Source organism: Eutrigla gurnardus (assembly GCF_963514095.1).
Source record: "Eutrigla gurnardus genome assembly, chromosome: 14".
Classification (NCBI taxonomy): Eukaryota; Metazoa; Chordata; class Actinopteri; order Perciformes; family Triglidae; genus Eutrigla; species Eutrigla gurnardus.
The window spans coordinates 14,009,082-14,027,235 of record NC_139937.1 but is presented as its reverse complement, the minus strand read 5'-3'; the positions used below and the strand labels follow the sequence as shown (position 1 = coordinate 14,027,235).

At 43.4% G+C, this 18,154-nt stretch overlaps 1 protein-coding gene across 1 annotated transcript in view; it reads right to left on the bottom strand.

The window, feature by feature from the left end:
- zfpm2a (zinc finger protein, FOG family member 2a) overlaps nucleotides 1–18,154 on the bottom strand; it is a 118,643-nt gene that overhangs the window by 38,035 nt on the left and 62,454 nt on the right. Inside the window, 1 exon segment of the mRNA XM_084026266.1 lies at nucleotides 6,646–6,757. Coding sequence (XP_083882392.1) covers nucleotides 6,646–6,757 — 112 coding nt within the window.

The window sequence follows — 18,154 nt, the reverse complement described above, 5'->3', positions numbered from 1 at the left end:
GTGCATGTGGAGATCCCCCTTCATCAGTGCCCATCACTCCTTTTACATTCCCTCCCCGTATTGTTGCGTTTTTGTCTCGGGGCTTAGTCCACGCTGAATGCGAGATGGACACGTATGTGTCGGCGGCCATTATTCAAAATCTTCGGTAATGGCGTTTGGTCTTGCGCGCCTGTGTGTGTTCACAGTGAGAGTGGGTGCCGTGGCAGAGTGGGGCGTCTGGAGCCCGTGCTATATACCGTCTAGCACAGGGAAGCTGCCTGCGCGGCGGGAGAACAATGCACATAAAAGGCTGTCGGAGGAAGCGTCTGGAGCTGACGTCTTTCACATGGCTCTGAATGGAGCAGCAGTAAAGTGTGTGTGTGTGTGTGCGTGTGCGTGTGTGTGCGCATGCTTGCTTTATATGCTTACGAGTGAGACAAAGAAAAAAAATGGAGAGAAAACGCCCTCTGTAATATGTTTGTAGACAGACACAGGAGAAAATAATAAAAGAGTGTGTTTTCCCCCGTCTCACTGAAATGTGCATGAATGCCCGTGCTCCTAAATACATGTGTGGGATGTTAAGTCCTCTGCGATTGCCATACGATTTTGGATTTTCGCTGTCCTTAACCCACCACACACTCCATTTCCTCCTCCTCTCCTCTCCATAAAAGCCAGCTTTACAACTTCTCCTCAATTGCTAATGTGGAGGCTTCAGCTAAAAGACACGTTGCTCAACAGCTGCCAAATGCCTAAAACCAGCTCACTCCAGCCTGACCGTGCCGAGTTATCGCGTGGCTCAGTGCAATCAATTATTGCTGCAGTGGAATCATTAATAATTTCCTAATGAAAACGATTCTGTTGATCTGTTGTCTTTTAATTAAACATAATTAGTCGGCTGCTCGGAGCCGTGGTGGGGACTCCTTTAGGGTACAATTTTGTTTTAATACACTGATAATGAAATTTTTACATTGTGTCAGTTGTTTAGTTATTATTCAGTCACACTATTTCGCTATGTTCCCAGATAACAGATAATAACCCCTCGCACCTCCTATTCGCCGCAGTCATTTTAAAAAGAGGAGGGTTGAAATGAACAATTACATTTTGAACTGTAAGAGTCCTCTTCCTCTCACTGTTTAATGCTGCATGCTGCCAGGCAGTGGTGCAGGAAACAGTACAGTTTTACGCTTTCATTTCTGGTGGGGGATAAAAAAAAAAAGGAACAACTCAAGATGTCTTTGGCAGTATACACTGCAAGGCTCTTTTTCTTTTTCTTTTAAAGATCTGTCCAGACAGGTCATGCTAGTTCAGCTTCTGCCTCAGAGGTCCACAGCTGTGGAGAGAGCAAATGAAGGCATACAAAAAAGGATCTGATTGTGAAGACTTAGAGAATATGAAATAATACAAAGACACAGCCAGTTGGCTAATTCGGCACTGTCCGGGCTTATGTAAAACGGCCTAGTTACATTGGTCAATTTCTGCACGAACAATGGGGCTGAGTTGCTCCGGAGACTTATTGGACATGCTGTATCTGAATGTGGTCTGGCTTAAGAGGCTTACAGTTGAAAAGTTTAGGTGACCTCTGAATAATGCCACATAATGTGGTCACATTGAGTGTGTATCGTGTCAATGGGCTCAGATAGCAGGTAACAATGGAGTCGGCACAATGAAGGCTCGCACTGAGAATGAATGAAGTCATATATTGTACTTTAGAGCGGAAAATGACACTTGTTCTTAAACTGTACACTCAGATGTGACGGTGTTGGATTTCAGGAAATGTATGCTGCGGAGAGCTTTTCTTTAAATTCCCATGGAAACGGAAGTTAGGGAGGCTTTAGCTTCTGTACTGTGAGTTTTTCCTTGTGATGGATTGGTTGTTAGTAGTTTAAAGAAGTAAATGTCATATTTTGTTTTACAGGAAGAACAGATGATTGAATTTTTTATGGAAATATGAAGAAAGTATTTCTTTGCATATATTGTTACAATATTGGGAGCGTTTCTATTGCGACTCAATGGCTTGAGAGGCAAAATGGCATGGTGACGGCTGAGCCAGTGGCTCGCAGCTAACGGTGCTAACAGTGCAAACAACAGCAACAGTGTTGACGGAGGTAACAATGTTTGCCTGAGGGGAACTGGAGAGTGTGATAGCACAGTGCATAGCGGCGGCTGCAAGTTAGCAAGGGGTACACCACATTCAATAAAAGCATGATTTGCCTGCGCTACATAGCTAATAGTGGTTTGTTGCTATATTCTATATTAATGCTTAGAATATTGAATATAGAACATTTAAACAGATGTAGAATGTGAGATGACATAGTCTAATATATCTCAAATGTTACTATTTTTGACAACAAATCTCACTAAAAAAGGACCAAAACCAACAATGAATTGAACTAACAAGTATTGCCCGTGCAGCCAAAGTGGGGTTTACATAATTCTCTTGTTAAAGGTGCGGAGCAGGTGGAGCTGGAGACAATAGGAGAAATCGCTGGAATCCAAGGTTCGATGTGGACAGAAGAGAAGGATCCAAAAAGACTGAACTGAAAACCTGGACTGGAACACGGGTGCAGGTGGAGGAGCTCAGGTGAGAAAGGACTAAGCTGATGGTGATAGTCAGTCAAGTTAACGTCAACCACGCTCTTAACTCAATGGTTTTGTTGCCTTTTACGTAGCTTCCTGTGAAGAGCGAAGTTTATTTTGAAAAGACATGCATGTAATGAGCAGATGCATTGCCAGAGGGGTACGAAGAGCATCATAGTTTGAAGCTTAGTGTCACTGACCAAGCTGTTATTTGACACATTGGTATGAGAATGTGTTGCACGGGAACACGGGAGGAAAACAACTCAGTCCAGTCAACAAAAGAAGTGTGAGGGCACCTGGAGCCCGACTGTGACACTCGAAATGTGTATTAATCCCTGATAATAACCAACAAATGCACAATTTACACAAAACTCCGGTGCCCAGGTGTTAAATTCAGCCTATTTCTCTATTTCCAATGTTTTGTTTTTAAAGGTGTTCATCTTCAGTCGGTAACAAAAATGGGCTCTGGGATGATGAGTGCCACAGGGGGAAGTCAGAAAGTTTAGAGGAAAAGACGAATGCATTGTTGGTCTACTTATCATGGGATTTGTTCACAATAAGAGAAAGTGAACAGTTGCTAAAACGCTTCCAATCAGGCCGGTTTGCAGCATTTGAACAGACATATTCGACTGGGAGTTGATAGAAGAAAAGAATAGAACAAAAAAATCAAAATGGGGCTGAATTCCTTTTCCTCTGCTGAATCTCTCCTACTTTCCAGCTGCATTGTTTATCAATCTGTTGTTTATCGGTGCGGAAAATCCTCCACAGGTTTCTCTCTCTCTCTCTGGGTCCCTGTCTGTCAGTCTCTCTCTCTCTCTCTCTCTCTCTCTCTGCTCGGTCTCCGGCGTTACTGTAACATATAATTACTCTGCAGACTTACTGCCTGTTTCTATAACTTCGGGGGGGTTCAAAGAAACTGTCGGAGTGTGGAGGAGAGCATTGTGGGAGTTCCAGGTGGATTTCTCGATAATGAGTTAGCGCTGTAGTAGAGTTGAGAGTTTTAGTAATGGCTGGCTGCTAAGGCTCTTCCTGGGAGTTTAATGTAAAACAAACAGGGCCATGCTGACAGCCTGGGAAAAACAGATATTACACTTTCCCACTTCCTCTTCGGGGGCTTTCGCTGCCTCTCATTTTGAGAAATGGGGAATTCAAAGAAGAATTTATATTCATGAAAGGGCCTCTGTGAATCCCTAATTTAAGACACTTAAATGCCTCAGATATTACTCTTTGACTTCTAATTTCTTGAAGTAGATCAGTTCATCTGGATGCAATGATACAGATGAGTACAGAATTGTCAGGGAAGACATGGCAACAGGAAGCGTCGGAGCCCCAAAATAGGCAAAATCAATCTATATTTGACACTATAGGGTGAGCTTGTCTTGGTGCTGGTGACCAGGGGCGCCCCGCGGGGGACCTGAATGCACCACCCTGCTGCTTGTTACACACTCCACTGCATGTATTATACATAACACACTGCTAAGAATACACAACTCCCAGAGGAATCCTTTTGCTGAATCCTGTCTTCGCTCCACATACTTCTCCGACTTCCTGAATGGCAAGTTCTAGAAGATGAGCGGTTGTACCAAAAAGAAGAAAAAAAAAATATAAAAAATGTAATGCAGAAATCATAGACAGAACACCCAGCAGTAAGCTCCAGCCACTCAAACCAATCACCAGTCCTTACTTAGAGATACTCCCCCATAGATTCACACTGGCAAGCATCCAAAGTGAACTGCTACTATCTTTGCAGGCAGCCATAAAGAAAGCAGAGACCACTGAAAGGTAAGCCAAAGCATATTCTGCAAGCATACTGTGTATTGAGATATTCACTGTTTTCCATAAGTAACGCATCTCAGGGAGCAATGAAGCAGCCTGCACAGGGTGAAGATAGAAACAGTCTGGGCCTCGGCTTTCTATGAGGTGGGAAGAAAGTTCCCGTTGGACTCTTTTCCCCTTTTCCAGTTGATCCGCGCCATAGCGTCGACATGATAAACAACACTCCAGCGTCCGCTTCACAAACCGGAGCGGGGGGGAATTAAACATTTTATTTTGACAAAAGATTTGATAGTTTAAATTTCAATGTCACCTCCAGAGGGGGCCCACACACGCAGGTTGGAATATTTAACGAGCGGCGTAAATCTGTAGGACGCTTTGTGAACTTACTTCCAGTCCACCTTAAAAAAGGAGCAAAGTGTGGATAGAGAGCTGAGAAAAACACCCTGTGGCAAAGTTGCAGCAAAGCTGTTTGAGTCAAGTATGGAATTACACAGAAGTTTCTTTGTACCTTATCATTACGTCAAATATCTATTTATCGTAGCATTCCTTTTTCAAAGTCACACGTTTTCTTGATACAACCAAAATATCACGTCATATAAAACTACAGAATTGAAATATTTTTCATGCTTTTTTTTCCTCCCCCCTCCAGCTTAGCGATGTCTAAGACGCAGCAACGACGAGGTGACAAGAGATATTAAACTTCTACTCCGAGATTTAAATTAATTCTTTGTATTCAACATCCTCTCTATTATCGTTCATCATCGGCTGGCAAGCATGTGAAGGATCTGGTGGGGGGGATTTACTGTAATGAACTTATACAGCACAACGCAGAACAACTCTCACAAGGGGACGTCTGAAGATGTTATTGTGTGTAATTTAATAAGGTCAAATCTGGAAGTGACAAACAGAACGGATGCTCCAGTGGTATACGCAGCTGAGGTGGCGATGCTATCTCCGTGATACAAGTAGGAAGAGTGGCGGCGGAAAACAAAAAAAAGGGGAGAAATCCTGTTATTGCCCCCCTCCCCCACACATTTTTTTTCCTTTTTTTTGTTTCATACAGTCGGTCTGTGAGCAAAAAGATTAGAAGATTTTAAAGAAGTGCATAATCTTCTTTCACAGCTTATCAAAACTTTAATGATTTGGTGATAAAGAGCACAAAGTTAAGTAGCCGGTTAAGAGGATAACTCCCCAGTGCAGTCTAGTGATTAGTAGATGAGAATTGGGAGACTGAAAATCCGGGTTGCAAATCCCACTCCTGCCACTTATTCACTTTGAGGGAGAAGAAGCTCCATTTCAGCTTTGGGGGTATTGTCACGGGGTAATCACTTTTGAAAAGTGATAAATGGAGCCCCCTTTTCCCTTCACCCTTTTTTTGGAATCCAAAACACATCTTTATTTACGTGTTTATTTTTTCGCTGTGTCTCTCCGGTTAACACCCGTCAAGACCCAATTATAGCTAGAAGCCTCGCGCTTTCATGGGAAGTGAAGCTCCAGACGGTGGTGTCAGGCCTGCGTACAGTTTAAGCATCTCCTCATACAATCTGCAACAAAACCAGGCTCTCCACAGATCCGCGTTGGGCTGTTTTTAATGAGGGTGTGCCGGATACAATGCGGCAGATTGAGGAGTTTATCTTCATGACAGTGGGTCATTTGAGTTTTTTTTTTTTTTTTTTTTTTTGTGCTTTAAGGGTGAAGGCTGAATAAACAACATGGATTTTTCTGACAGATACGCCGTATTTACATAAATCCATTTCTGGTGTGTGTGTGTGTGTGGAGGGGGGGGGGGGGGGGGGGTGTCTTGTTACGAATATGTCTGATTTATTAAAGATGTACAGATAAAGGCTGGCGCTGAATTAGTGGAGAGAACAAATGAAGCAAAATGGCAAGCCCATCTCCACTTGTGCTCTGCCCGCTATCTGCACTGAGATAGGGATTCACTTAGTATGAAAGAGAAGGAGGGGGGGGGGGGGGGGGGGGGGGGGCATTAATTACCTTGTGAAATCTAAAGACCATTAACTTTGTGTGTCAAGTGATGTTTCTCAGTTCCTAATCAGAGTTTTAGTGATATAAATGACTCTTTGGAGTAAAACAGATATGGTGTGTGTGTGTGTGTGTGTGTACTTGCAGCTGCGTTCATGCAATTATTTCTGTTGTGACTTTAAGAAGCGAGAAAGAGAAACAAGTAAAAGAGAGAGAGAGATGCAGTGGGAGTGGAGTGGATGGAGGATTGTCAGCGGCGCTGTGTGGCGTGGGGCGGCGTGGTGTGTCGCGCTGCCGGGAGATAACAGGATGCCGGCGCTGCTTGCTTACCTTTGCTGTACACCACACAGTTGTTTTTGTTGTCTTCCGCTCCCTGCCAAGTCACATCCAGCAGCCACCTGGGGCCGGCGCTCAGCACCACCGGGACCGTGCACTTTGTCTTCTGGACGGGGACAGATAACAGACACTAATCATTTGCTTATTTCGGTGATTAAAGAAACATTAATAACCACTGAGTTACGCTCGTCTGCTGCTCTGAATGGCCATAAACAGACAATTTCAGAAACTATGCACCATGCAACTCAAGTCCACCCCAATCCTCTTTTTTTTTTTAGAAGATTGGAGAATCAGGGCAGGTTGTGTGTGTGTGTGTGTGTGTGTGTGTGTGTGTGTGTGTACATTGGTTGGAGTGGTGACAAAATGTGTGTGTATAAAAAGGATGAAATAATCATCGAGGATTCAACCCAGTGATTAGAAAGAAAGAAAGAAAGAAAGAAAGAAAGAAAGAGAGAAAGAAAGAGAGAAAGAAAAGGGCTGGTGACTTTCAGAGGAGAGGAAGTGTGTGTTCAGTGGTGAACTTTGGGCACATTGTGCCTCACTATCGCCAGGATCTCACTATTTCCTGAAACAAGCAGGGAAGAATTTAAAGAATCAGTATCCATTTCAAAGGCCGATTGAGGTTAGGGTTTTTATAATATGCCGGAAAAAATTATTCTGAATGGGTAAGGTCATTTTTCTTCTTGGTCAGAGGTCAAACGTGTGAGTTTTTATTTCTCGGAAAGGAAAAAAAAAAAAAGAAAAAAAAAGAAAAGAGGAGGGAGATAGAGTGCAACGTCCACCACGGTGGATTCACACGCTGCAGTGTCGACACATCTGCTTGCTCTGTTTATCCTCGTATGATTTTCCTGCCGTTTTTAGTTTTGTTTCCGTGATCTTTCTCTTTTTTGCGTCTTGCAGAATGGTGCAGCTGAGTGTGTTTGGGGAGGCCGGTAGCAACATCTAAAGGCTGCTGGGTACAGTAGCCTATTACTCAAAGGCAAAATGTCAGTATTTCAAGGCCATTACTTTTGAACCCCGGGGCCCTCCTTCATTAGGATGTTACAGAAATAGTTTAGAGAAAATGGGTTGGGGTGCAATCTCGACACTTCATTTCTTTTTCCATCTGAGGCGGCCAGCGACAGGACACCGTCCGTCTGCCCAACGCGAAACCCCGGAAAAAAAGAAAATACTCGTCCTTCTCTCGTGCTTTTCACTTATTTCTTCCCCCGCTAAAAGGCAACAACCTTCAAGGATAAATGCAAATGTCACTTGAGCATGTTAAAGGTCTGAATTGGCACAGATACGCATAAGAGATGAACACTGTGCTCCAGCAGTGCGCCTGCATGGCCCCTCCACCTCCTCCTCCCTGCCTCCTCCTCCTCCTCCAGCCGCCCATTTCTCTTTCCATGAACTCTATCTAGTCTGAGGCTGGAGGACAAACTGACTTTTTTTTTAGAGAGCATTATTTACAAAATAGCAAATACATCTCAGCAACACGATGATAGCAATCTGTTTGGGTTTTCTCTGTAAATTAAGAAAGCAAATACAGTCACTAAATAAAGACAGCTTTCTAGTCCATATATATATGGACTATATATGTATACATATGTGCACATTGGCAAACGACACTGCCAGTCTGATCAAACACAGACTGTAAATTGTGTCTGTTGATATTCTTATTCCTTCTCCTGGCATCTTCTTATCCCGCCCTGGCAGCAGATGAGAGAGAGAGGACCTCTGTAATTTAAGTCATCCTCGCTTTCGCGTTTCAAATTAGCCTCACAATAAAGTCTTCTATCTGGCTAACCTGAAAATCTCACACCCCTGTCAAAGGAGCAGAGCAGACCGGCCGATTGTTGCTAGGGCGACTATCTGAAATGGGAATCAGATTAACCCTTCCTTAGATCTCCAGACTGGAGCCATCTCTTATTCAGCAGCGAGAGGCCTCTCCGCCGTCCCTCCGAGCCTCTGGGAATTCATGATATTCCAGCTGCTCTTAATGTAGCCACCACGTTTAACGAGACATCTTCCCATTGTTGCAGGAGGGGAAAAAAATCTCAATTATTCCTTTAGTTATTACTGAGATAGAAACTTTTAAAATTGTCACCATGGGTATTATTTTTTTTATTCAGCCGTGAATTACCACTATTTTCTTTGCTTCCTTTTTTTGTTGCAAACAGCAAGCCATGACAGTTTGTCACTAGCAGATTTACATAATGCATCGATCGTGACAATGGTGGCCTGTGTGCTTTGTAAGCACGCTGCATGTACCAGACGTCACGCAGACAAAGGAATGCAGAAAAAGCAAGTGCACGCAACATATTTAGGATTAAGACACGGTGGCGTCAGCGCGGGGAGGAGCCCGGCGTCTGCAAATGCAAATGGGAATATTTTGTGTGCGACCGGATCAGTCGGCCTGAGTGGCCGAGGCCGGGAGAAATGCAGATTGACAGGCAGAACGTGGAGATTTGCCTGAAGCGAGGGAGGCACGTGATAAAACTCAAAACGGTCACACAAGCAGAGGATGTGACGTGTGGAAACTCTTTCCTGTCCAAAACGTAAATATGCTGACCCCTATTGGATAGTTAAATATGTGATTTACAAATAAAATCAGTGCTAATATGTATATATATTTTTTTTCATCACGTGTTTATTGTAGATATTTTTAAGCGATATTCAAATAAAGAGATAAAAAACAAACACATATTTGTTGTTTACCGACATACGGTGTTTAATATCAGTTTACACACTATCATCCCTGTCAGAGGCTGTAAAAAAAACGTCCTGTCTGTGTAGTGTGTTATGGTTTATCCACCCTCTGCCTTCACTCCAGTGGTTTCAATACTCTGCCGGCGTTTTTTTATTTATTTTTTTTCTCTCTCTCTCTCCGAGCTCTGTTACCGTTGTAAGAGATACAGTGGCCAAAACAGTGTAGTCAGCGAGGAAGTGATTACAAACTGATGCTCCAAATTCGCTATAAAATGAAAATCAATATTTCCACAAGTTGCTGCAACATAAAAGATAACCTTCATTGATTTTTTCTAGACTTAGGCCTCTGTGATAAAATCTAATATAAATTTTCAGCCACACGGATTTGGATCAGAGCGGAGCAGAGGCTGAACGATAAGTTCCGCGCACATCTCTCAGAGTTGGATTCCCCCCCACCCCCGCCCCTCCGCCCGCACCGCCTCCTCCGCCGCCACCACCTCCCCTTTTCCCTCTTCCAAGGCAGGGCTGTACTATTTATAATTGGCCCTGTGCGAGCAAAAGCTTCTATCAGGAATCTGTTCTAATTTTTATTACTGAGAAGCTAAAGCCTGTTCCAGATAATTTGGAAATTTCAGGGGAATTGTGATAGAGCTGATGGCACAGCCGGACTGACTCCAGAAAGGAGCTAACCTGTAATAGCCTCTGTGGCTGCGCTGATTAAATGTTGCCATAGATGAAAGACCTGCCATCACCGCAATAAATTAACCAATCACACAAATCCCAAGTCGCTACTAATCCCTCCTTGATACCATGATCCTCTGATCAGCTGAAGGAGGTGAAGAAGAAAGTGGCTTGTGACACTCAGCCTTCCTCTAACTCCCTGCTTCCCCGTGTAAACAACAAGCTAATGATATCGCCGCTGACCATTTCACCACCACTGGCTACTCTTAACCCGCTTCATGGTCGGGGCAGGTGAAATCGATACAAACCTTGGTGGGAATGATTATTATTTTCCCCATGGCTTCTCCCTCTCTCTCTTTTTTTTTTTTTCCTTTTTCCCTCCACCAAGGTCACTGACTGGCACTGTATCCGTCTTGATCCCACAGCTGCAGGATTTAGACAACTGAGAGATCAAAACCACTCCGTCTGAATATCTCCACGCATTCATTGGCTTTCAACACCCACTCGGTGTGAAGTAGTGCCATTTAAACAAAAAAAATAACAACGCCAGTCAAATAATGCCATTCACGTCTTTTGATTATTGCACGTTTTCCCCACAATAAAACACTCCACAAATACATTTAACTTCCTGTCTCCAACATTACTTTTGACCTTAGAAACACAACACAATGTCCCAAATCATTTTCCAGTGCCACCCCGTCTCTGACATAAATGAGCTTCCCGTACAACTAAACTGCTCTCACAATTACATTTCGAGGGAAACATATTTTCTCCCGGATTATGGAAACACGTGGTTAACATTGTTAAGTGAAACAAAACAACACAACTTAGGTTTGTGCAGTGGAACTGCTCAGTTAGGTTCAGTACAGAAAGCTCACGGTTGAAGCTTAGAATGACTTCCTTAAAACAAAAACACAAGTACGTGTTTCCTGGATGAAAGCCTGTGTTTTTTTGACCTCTCCACCAGTCCGACCTCCATCCTACCTGGACTCCACTGAAACATATTTGCTATACGTCAAAAGTGAACGTAATCCATGGCAAAATACCGTTGCATTTTTAGGCTGTGTCCTTTTCAGAGGACACTAGCAGTCTAACAAAAAATAACAAGCTTATGTATGGGTTATGTCAAGTTTATATGTTCTCTGTTTCTAACATGGGAGTGAGGATAAAGGATTTGTACCTGTTTTACCAGTCAGTTTACAGCAGACAGCACACTCACACCTTGATAACGTCCATTGCAATTAGTTGTTCACTGCGATGAAACAAATTGCATGTGGTCAACTGGAAATTTCATTAAGGGAGATTTTCCTCTAGCCCTCGTTATCGCTCTGCGTATTAATATTTTCTTAGCCTCAAGGATGGATGGGTTGCAAGGGTCTTTTTTTTTTTTTTCTTTTTTTTTTTGAATAAAAACAGCCAAAGCCAACCTCACAGTCTATGTTCACCCACTACGATCCACGCTGGGGGAAAAGCTGTGCATAAGGCTTAGTTAGGTTGCTGCATGGTTTTCTTTTTCTCCCCCCCCGTTGCTGAAATAAGATTCTCTGTCAACATCCTACATAAGGTGAGAAATACGATCATTTCTCAAGTCTGCTTTTGTGTCATTCCCTCCTCCTCTAAATGGCCGTGGTTACATCTGCTGAAATGAAAAGATACCTACAAACTGCTTTCATTCCTTTCTCTCTCCCCCTCCTCTCCCTCCCTCTCTCTCTCTCTAAGGCTATAGCATCTGCTCTTGGGAGACTAAATAACAGAAATATGCAGGAATTGCACACTAATTCCCTTTAGAGATAGATCTTGGCTGGTGCCCTGTCATAAATCAGAGAATTTCGATATGAAATGAGGCAAGCTGCTCTAATCATTTCTGCATTTCAAATTGGATCACTGGCTCAATCGCTTGGCTTTTAAACTGCTTGCCTAAGAGCAAATGTGAGGTGGGAGATAATTCAGCTGAAATCTCTGCCTGCTCTGTGCAGCAGTTAGTTTACTGCTTGAGTGCAAGAGAATGCTTTTTTTTCTCTCTTCTTCTTCTCCTTCTTCCCTCGGCCCATCTTTCTCTTTTCAACTTTGTTAAATTGACTTTTCATTTTTAAAATCGATTAAATTGAGAGAGTCGCCGCTGTTCCCCCGGAATCTTTAAAGGGACACCCATCACTGTGCGCATGTGCCTTTATTTGGCTGCCGCTATCATGGTGGCGCTGTGGGGGAATAAATATTTTCTCATTTAAATCACCTTTTATCCCGCTGACTGGACTGTAAGCATCAAAGTTCATGTGCTGCATTAGCTATTACTTATTTCGCTCCATTGAAATGCTCACAGCGCCCGTGTTTGTGTGGACCGGTGGCGGCATCGCGTGACGGCCGTGTTTGTCAAAGACACAACGAGAGTGGTAATAAGGCCGACGAGTGATTGGCTGCTCGGGATGCTGATTGAGGAGCGATGGAGCTAAAATCATCATCGTCTAGAAATGATTTTTGTTGCAGTATTTTGACATGGATTCCTACTGAATGAGGGAGGGGAGGAGAGAAGAAAAGAGGTTGAGAAGGGGGGGGGGGGCACTCTATCCTCTATACTCCATTCTTCAAGACCTTCGGGCACATTGAGGTGCTCCAACTCTGAAGCCAAACAGTTTAGTGTAAGCTGTACCTACCCCGAAGACAAGCAGCCACTGCCTCCTTTTCTTGCCTTTAAATTCTTTTCTTATTCCTTCCCTCTTCCCGTCCTTCGAGTCCTCCTCTCATCTCCCATCCTCTCTCGTCTCCCCTTTAATTTCTCTCTTTTTCTTTCCTTTCCTATAATTCTCTCCTCTCCTCATCCATCGCTTCCTCCTCTAATCTCCTCTATTGCTATTCTTTTCCTTTCCTCCTATCCTCTCTCCTTCCCTTTCTCTCTTTTCCTTCCATTTCCTATTTATTATTTTGCTCTTCCTTTCCTCCCCTCTCCTCTCTCATCCCCTTTCCTTTAATATTTCGACATCACCCACGCTAGCTCTCCACTGATTCAGTCCAAACTTCCTTTCCCTCCCCAGCCCCTTCAGCATCGTACAACAATGTCCCCCAACTTTCTTTGTAGTGGAGAATGTTTAATTCAACTTCACCAGTAAATGCGCGTGTACTTCCGTAACTATGTATAATGCGTATGTCCTGAGAACTATTTGAAGTTGTAAACAAGAGAAAGCTGAATTTGTAATGCATGCGCTCCAGGACTTAATCATATCTCGGAGGTATGAGCACACACACACACACACACGTGTACTTCTTGTGTTTGGCTTTGGTCAGGGGACAGAGCAGCCCCGTCGCTTCACTACTCACTGTTTGAATTACTCGAAATTTCCCATTTGAATTCAATTGGGAAGGACTTGTTTGATCTTTTGCATGTAAGCTCGGGCCGACTCCCCGAGCAGCGAGGAACTGTGTGAGGGAACATAATAGGGGAACCCGGAGCCAGTAATGTTCACCTGTATGGATATTACCGTGGCCCCTGGGGGTCAAGGTGGCAGGTGGCGTATTCTCTGGACAGAACCACTCGTTCTCTGTCGGGAATAAACATGCGGAGGGGGGGGAGGGGGGGGATAAAGGGAACTCAGGAGTCAATCAGTCAATGGGGTCACGAAAAATCCTCATAACGGCACAGGGAGGACTAGGATCAGTCAGAGGCAATAAATAAAGACAAATGATTAAATAGTAGGCATGATGCTTGAATAAAGCCCCTGACTTTAGATAAACCTCCAGGCCTCCCTTTAGGTACTGGGTTTTTAATATTCTTTTGAACTCCCCTCTCTTTCAGGATGCATTAGAATAACATCTATATGTGATATTATATTTCAGGAGACTTCTTCAAGTCTGTGCATTGGGAAATGAAAAAAATCCATATCAAAGTGCACGGAATCATAATTACAATAAACACAAAGTAGAAAAAAAAGAATTATAATAATTTGAGGCAAAGAACAAAGAGAGGGAACATGTAACTTTGTTCTTAACCAACAAAGGTACGTGTGATTTGCATAACACCTGATCGTCTACATATTGCACTGTGCAATAGTTTGATCCCTGGGTGCACTTCAGAGGCTAAATCCACCATAAAAAAAGACCAACAATATTTACACCAAGTTAAGTAAATAAGATAAAGATGGTGAACTTGCCCCTCGCTAAATGCATTAGACGTGAACTCTCTTATCAGAGTCTCAGCACACTGACTGTTAAAAGATGGGTTTCTCAAGCTGTAAATGGTCTTTGTTACCCAATTAGTTTGCAGACGACCCCGCGGTATAATATTCCTGCTTTGACAGCCTCGCACACATCAATCTAATGAGGTGCTGCTGGACCACCGGGGAGTGAATGAACACTGTCCAGACCTTCATCTCCACCAGAACCAGAATCGGCTTTCTTATCTTCAATGCTAACCTTTTTCTGTTTGTTTTATTTGTCAGAAGACTTGACTTTCTCTGCTTGGTTTGTTCATACCGAGGCGTTTCGTTTTGACGGTGCTTTGTCTTTTGGTCGGCCCTGAGCCAACTAGGCTGAGCATCAGAGGGCTAAGGCCAGGACAGGGGCACAGCGAGGATTTATCAAGGTCTACCGGCAGGGGGTTGCCTCCCTGTAGGGTGACCATCCTTCTTTCTCTGAAGGATGTGAAGCAAGCAAAGCCTCTGTGCTTCTCCACTTTCCTCGCCAACATGACGAGGGAGGAGGAAAACTGCTGATGTAAGAGCGACAATCAAAGAAAGCTCTTTGCTGTTCATAATATAGGATTTTGGATGCGGAGAACCGCGCTTAAAATCTTTAGAGTTTCTAGGTTCATCATTGGGGTCTATAGTAGAATATGTTAACATGCCTTAATGTTAAAAAAAACCTCTTTATTTTGCTATTTGTTCAGTCTGTCTCAAACGCTCAGTTTTAGCATGTTTCAACAGAATTGCGTTGCTAAGCAACAGCTTGGGTCCACATTCACTTCCTGTCAGCTGATGTCATTCACATACTCTGCAACCGGATATAAGCTGGGACACATTTAGCATGTTTCACGTTTAAAACGTTGTGAAATGGTCGCTATAGTGTGTCGTTGTGACATCACAACGGACGGCTGATTTAAAGGAACAGATTCGAGCTTCGTATTTCTCCATGGATGCAATGCTTCACTTCTTTCACGCTATTTATATAGTACTTGCTGTATATATATATATATAAATGAAGATATACAATATCGGACTGCTAACACTTTAAATAAGAGATCGAAAGCACAGCTGCTTTATATTCCTAGAATCACAGTTAAGAGAGAGGGATTGGTCAGACATCTACAACCACCGCCAAACCCCACTCAAAACTCACTTTGTGTTGCAAATACCAAGACGACTATCAGGGGCTCGCAAATGGAAACAATCGAGGATTATCTGCACCACTTTTCAAGAAAGTTGTTTCAACATATCACGAGCACAGCCATGACAGTGACAGATGGCAAAGCAGCTGGCAACACTCAACTTTGTTTCACTCTTCTTTCTCTTTTGCCTCTTCTTCCTCTTCGTCTTCCTCCTCTTCCGCCTTCGCTGCGACAGAGGTCTGTTGTGTATCGAAGTGTTGGGATAATCATTCGTTTGTGAAGACATATTGCGTGCCGTAAAAACAAGGCGAGACGTGTGAAGCCGGGGAGCTCTGAGCTTCACTACGGCTGCCTGTCAGACTCCCATTCTGTGCAGACTGAAACAGAGCTTTGCTTTGTTTGTTTAGTAAGGTGCATCGCAGCGAAAGAAGCACCTCCCCGATTCATAAAATGTGTGTGTGACTTAAGTGTTACGGGATGCCACAATGGAACAGTTGTTCATGAATGTTAATGTTCATATCAAGCTGTTTACGACGTACAGAAAACATAAGCATTGCAGACGCTGCATCTCTTCGGGGTAACAGTGTGCTATGCGGACTGCGTTGCTCCCTGATGGGCCACTGGCAGACAGCAAACACCCAGAGAGTTGTTCGGTGGGGGGGCAGGGACACCCAGCTCACCCTCCTCAAGTCCTGCGGGTGGGAAAAGTGCCCCCCCCCCCCCAGGACCCGGAGCCTCGCTGTGGGGCCTTTCAGCCGTCACCGGTCCTGCTCTGCTGCTGCCGAACACACTGCTGCAGGAAGACAGCTGCCTGTCTATCTATTACAGTAGAATGGCCACATCTTCAGTGGAGCCATGCATGTCATTACAGCGACATGAGCAATGTTTCCTTAGAGTGAGATCTGCAGAATAGCGCACATTCATCTTATCTAGATCTACCTGCTACAGAGAATAAATAAATGACTGGATGAAGGCATTCTTAGAGTTTGCAAATGATCTCGGGGAATTGGAATACTACAAAATGGATGTTTTAGGATGTTTCCACCAGCAGCTGCATTTTCATAATAATGAATCTGTGTGCAACCAAAATCAGATTGGCAGCACAAGACATTCGTTTACAGCATAGAAAGGAAGTAACAATAAACATTCAAAAGCATACTTAAAGTAATATCAGCTAAATGCACCAGAGTGTCAAAGTAAAAGTACTTGTTCTGCAGACAAAGTCTACAAAGTCTTATCGTTTTAGATTACACTACAACATTAAGTTTAATCTTTATAATTACATTGTATTTTCAAAGTTCATGATTTGCTTATTATTTAAATCCTCAATCTGTAACATAGCCAGTCACTCTACCAGTCTGATAAATGTAGGGATAAATATGTGCAGTGGGCGATATTTCGATCTAAAATGAGAAGGTGTGTTTAATTTGGAGAAAGCAAAAGTGGCAGAGGAGCGAACGGATATTTAAAAAAATACCCAAACATATTCAACGCTTCATTTCAGTGTTTTAACGTTTTTGATTTTTTTAAATTGTCCTTCCTTCCTTGTGATTCGAACGACGACAAACACTGTCTTCATTTTGAGGAAAACGCTGCCTCTGTCAACCATCAACCGGGGGTTTAAGCTTCAGCGCCATTTGCCGCAATTACAAGAAGGAAATAATGTTTTGTGCAGCAGATGGTCCCCGTCTTTATATTTGTGTTGATCTCGTCCCTGTATCCTTGGCGTGTTGGAGGAAACCATGCAGCCATTACAGTGAGCACAAAGCAAATCAGTGAGTCCTGCTCTGCTTATCGGGAGAGACCTGCCATATCGGTTTGGGTATAGTTGTGTTGTGATGTAAGGACGGCAAAATGTCAGGTTCACTTGTAGATCAAGTCAACCATGCATTATCTCTCAAACAGTGGAGCTCGGCTGTGGCCATAATAGCTCTCTGAGTGTAGCAGACTGACTGAGTGCTTCACAGCTAATACATGGAGCTGTGGGCGCCACTGACTTCCAGCCATGCACACAGAAACTCTGCAAGAGCAGGCAAGGGAAATACATTCATAGATATACAAACAATGGGAGCGAGTTTCTGACTCAAAAACGGACATTAATGTCATGTTGATCTGTGTTAAAGAGCCCAGATTTAAAGGGCTACTTCAATAGAATTCATTTTCCCCTTTTTAATAATGCAAGAGCACGGCCACCATCGATAATGCCATCGATAAATATATGGATGACACCGAGCAAGGGGAAGCAGGGCCAGATAATTACCATTTTTACCCATCTGAAGAGACCCCCAGCCCTGATATTGGTTTAAACCCAAGAAATAATTGATGCATGCAATCACAAATTGGTTCGCCGCCTAAAATTTGGGCCCATTATTTCATTAGATGAAGCCACATTCTTTGTGCCAAAATTATTTGTGTGTCCAACACAGAAATTCAAATCCTGTTAGTCCTGATAATGTCTGGCATTTTTCAAAAACCGTATCCAAGACAGTGTGACTTACAGATAGAAAGCACGGGCCATCTTTAAATGCAAATATAAAAACAAAATGTTTTATTTCCCCCCTTAGTTTTAATGGTTTGTTTGTTTGCTTACGTGCACGTGCATGCATATTTCAGGAAGTGTGTGTGTGTGTGTGTGTGTGTGTGTGTGTGTGTGTGTGTGTGTGTCATTTAGCAGCTATGCTACATAGAGGTCCTATCCTGGGGTGCCTTCTTGCATATGTAATTGGATGTTACTGTAAATAATTGCCTGGGCATGTGCCAATGTGATGATGGTGATGGTGTGTGTGTGTGTGTGTCGGTTCATGTGTGACTGCATGT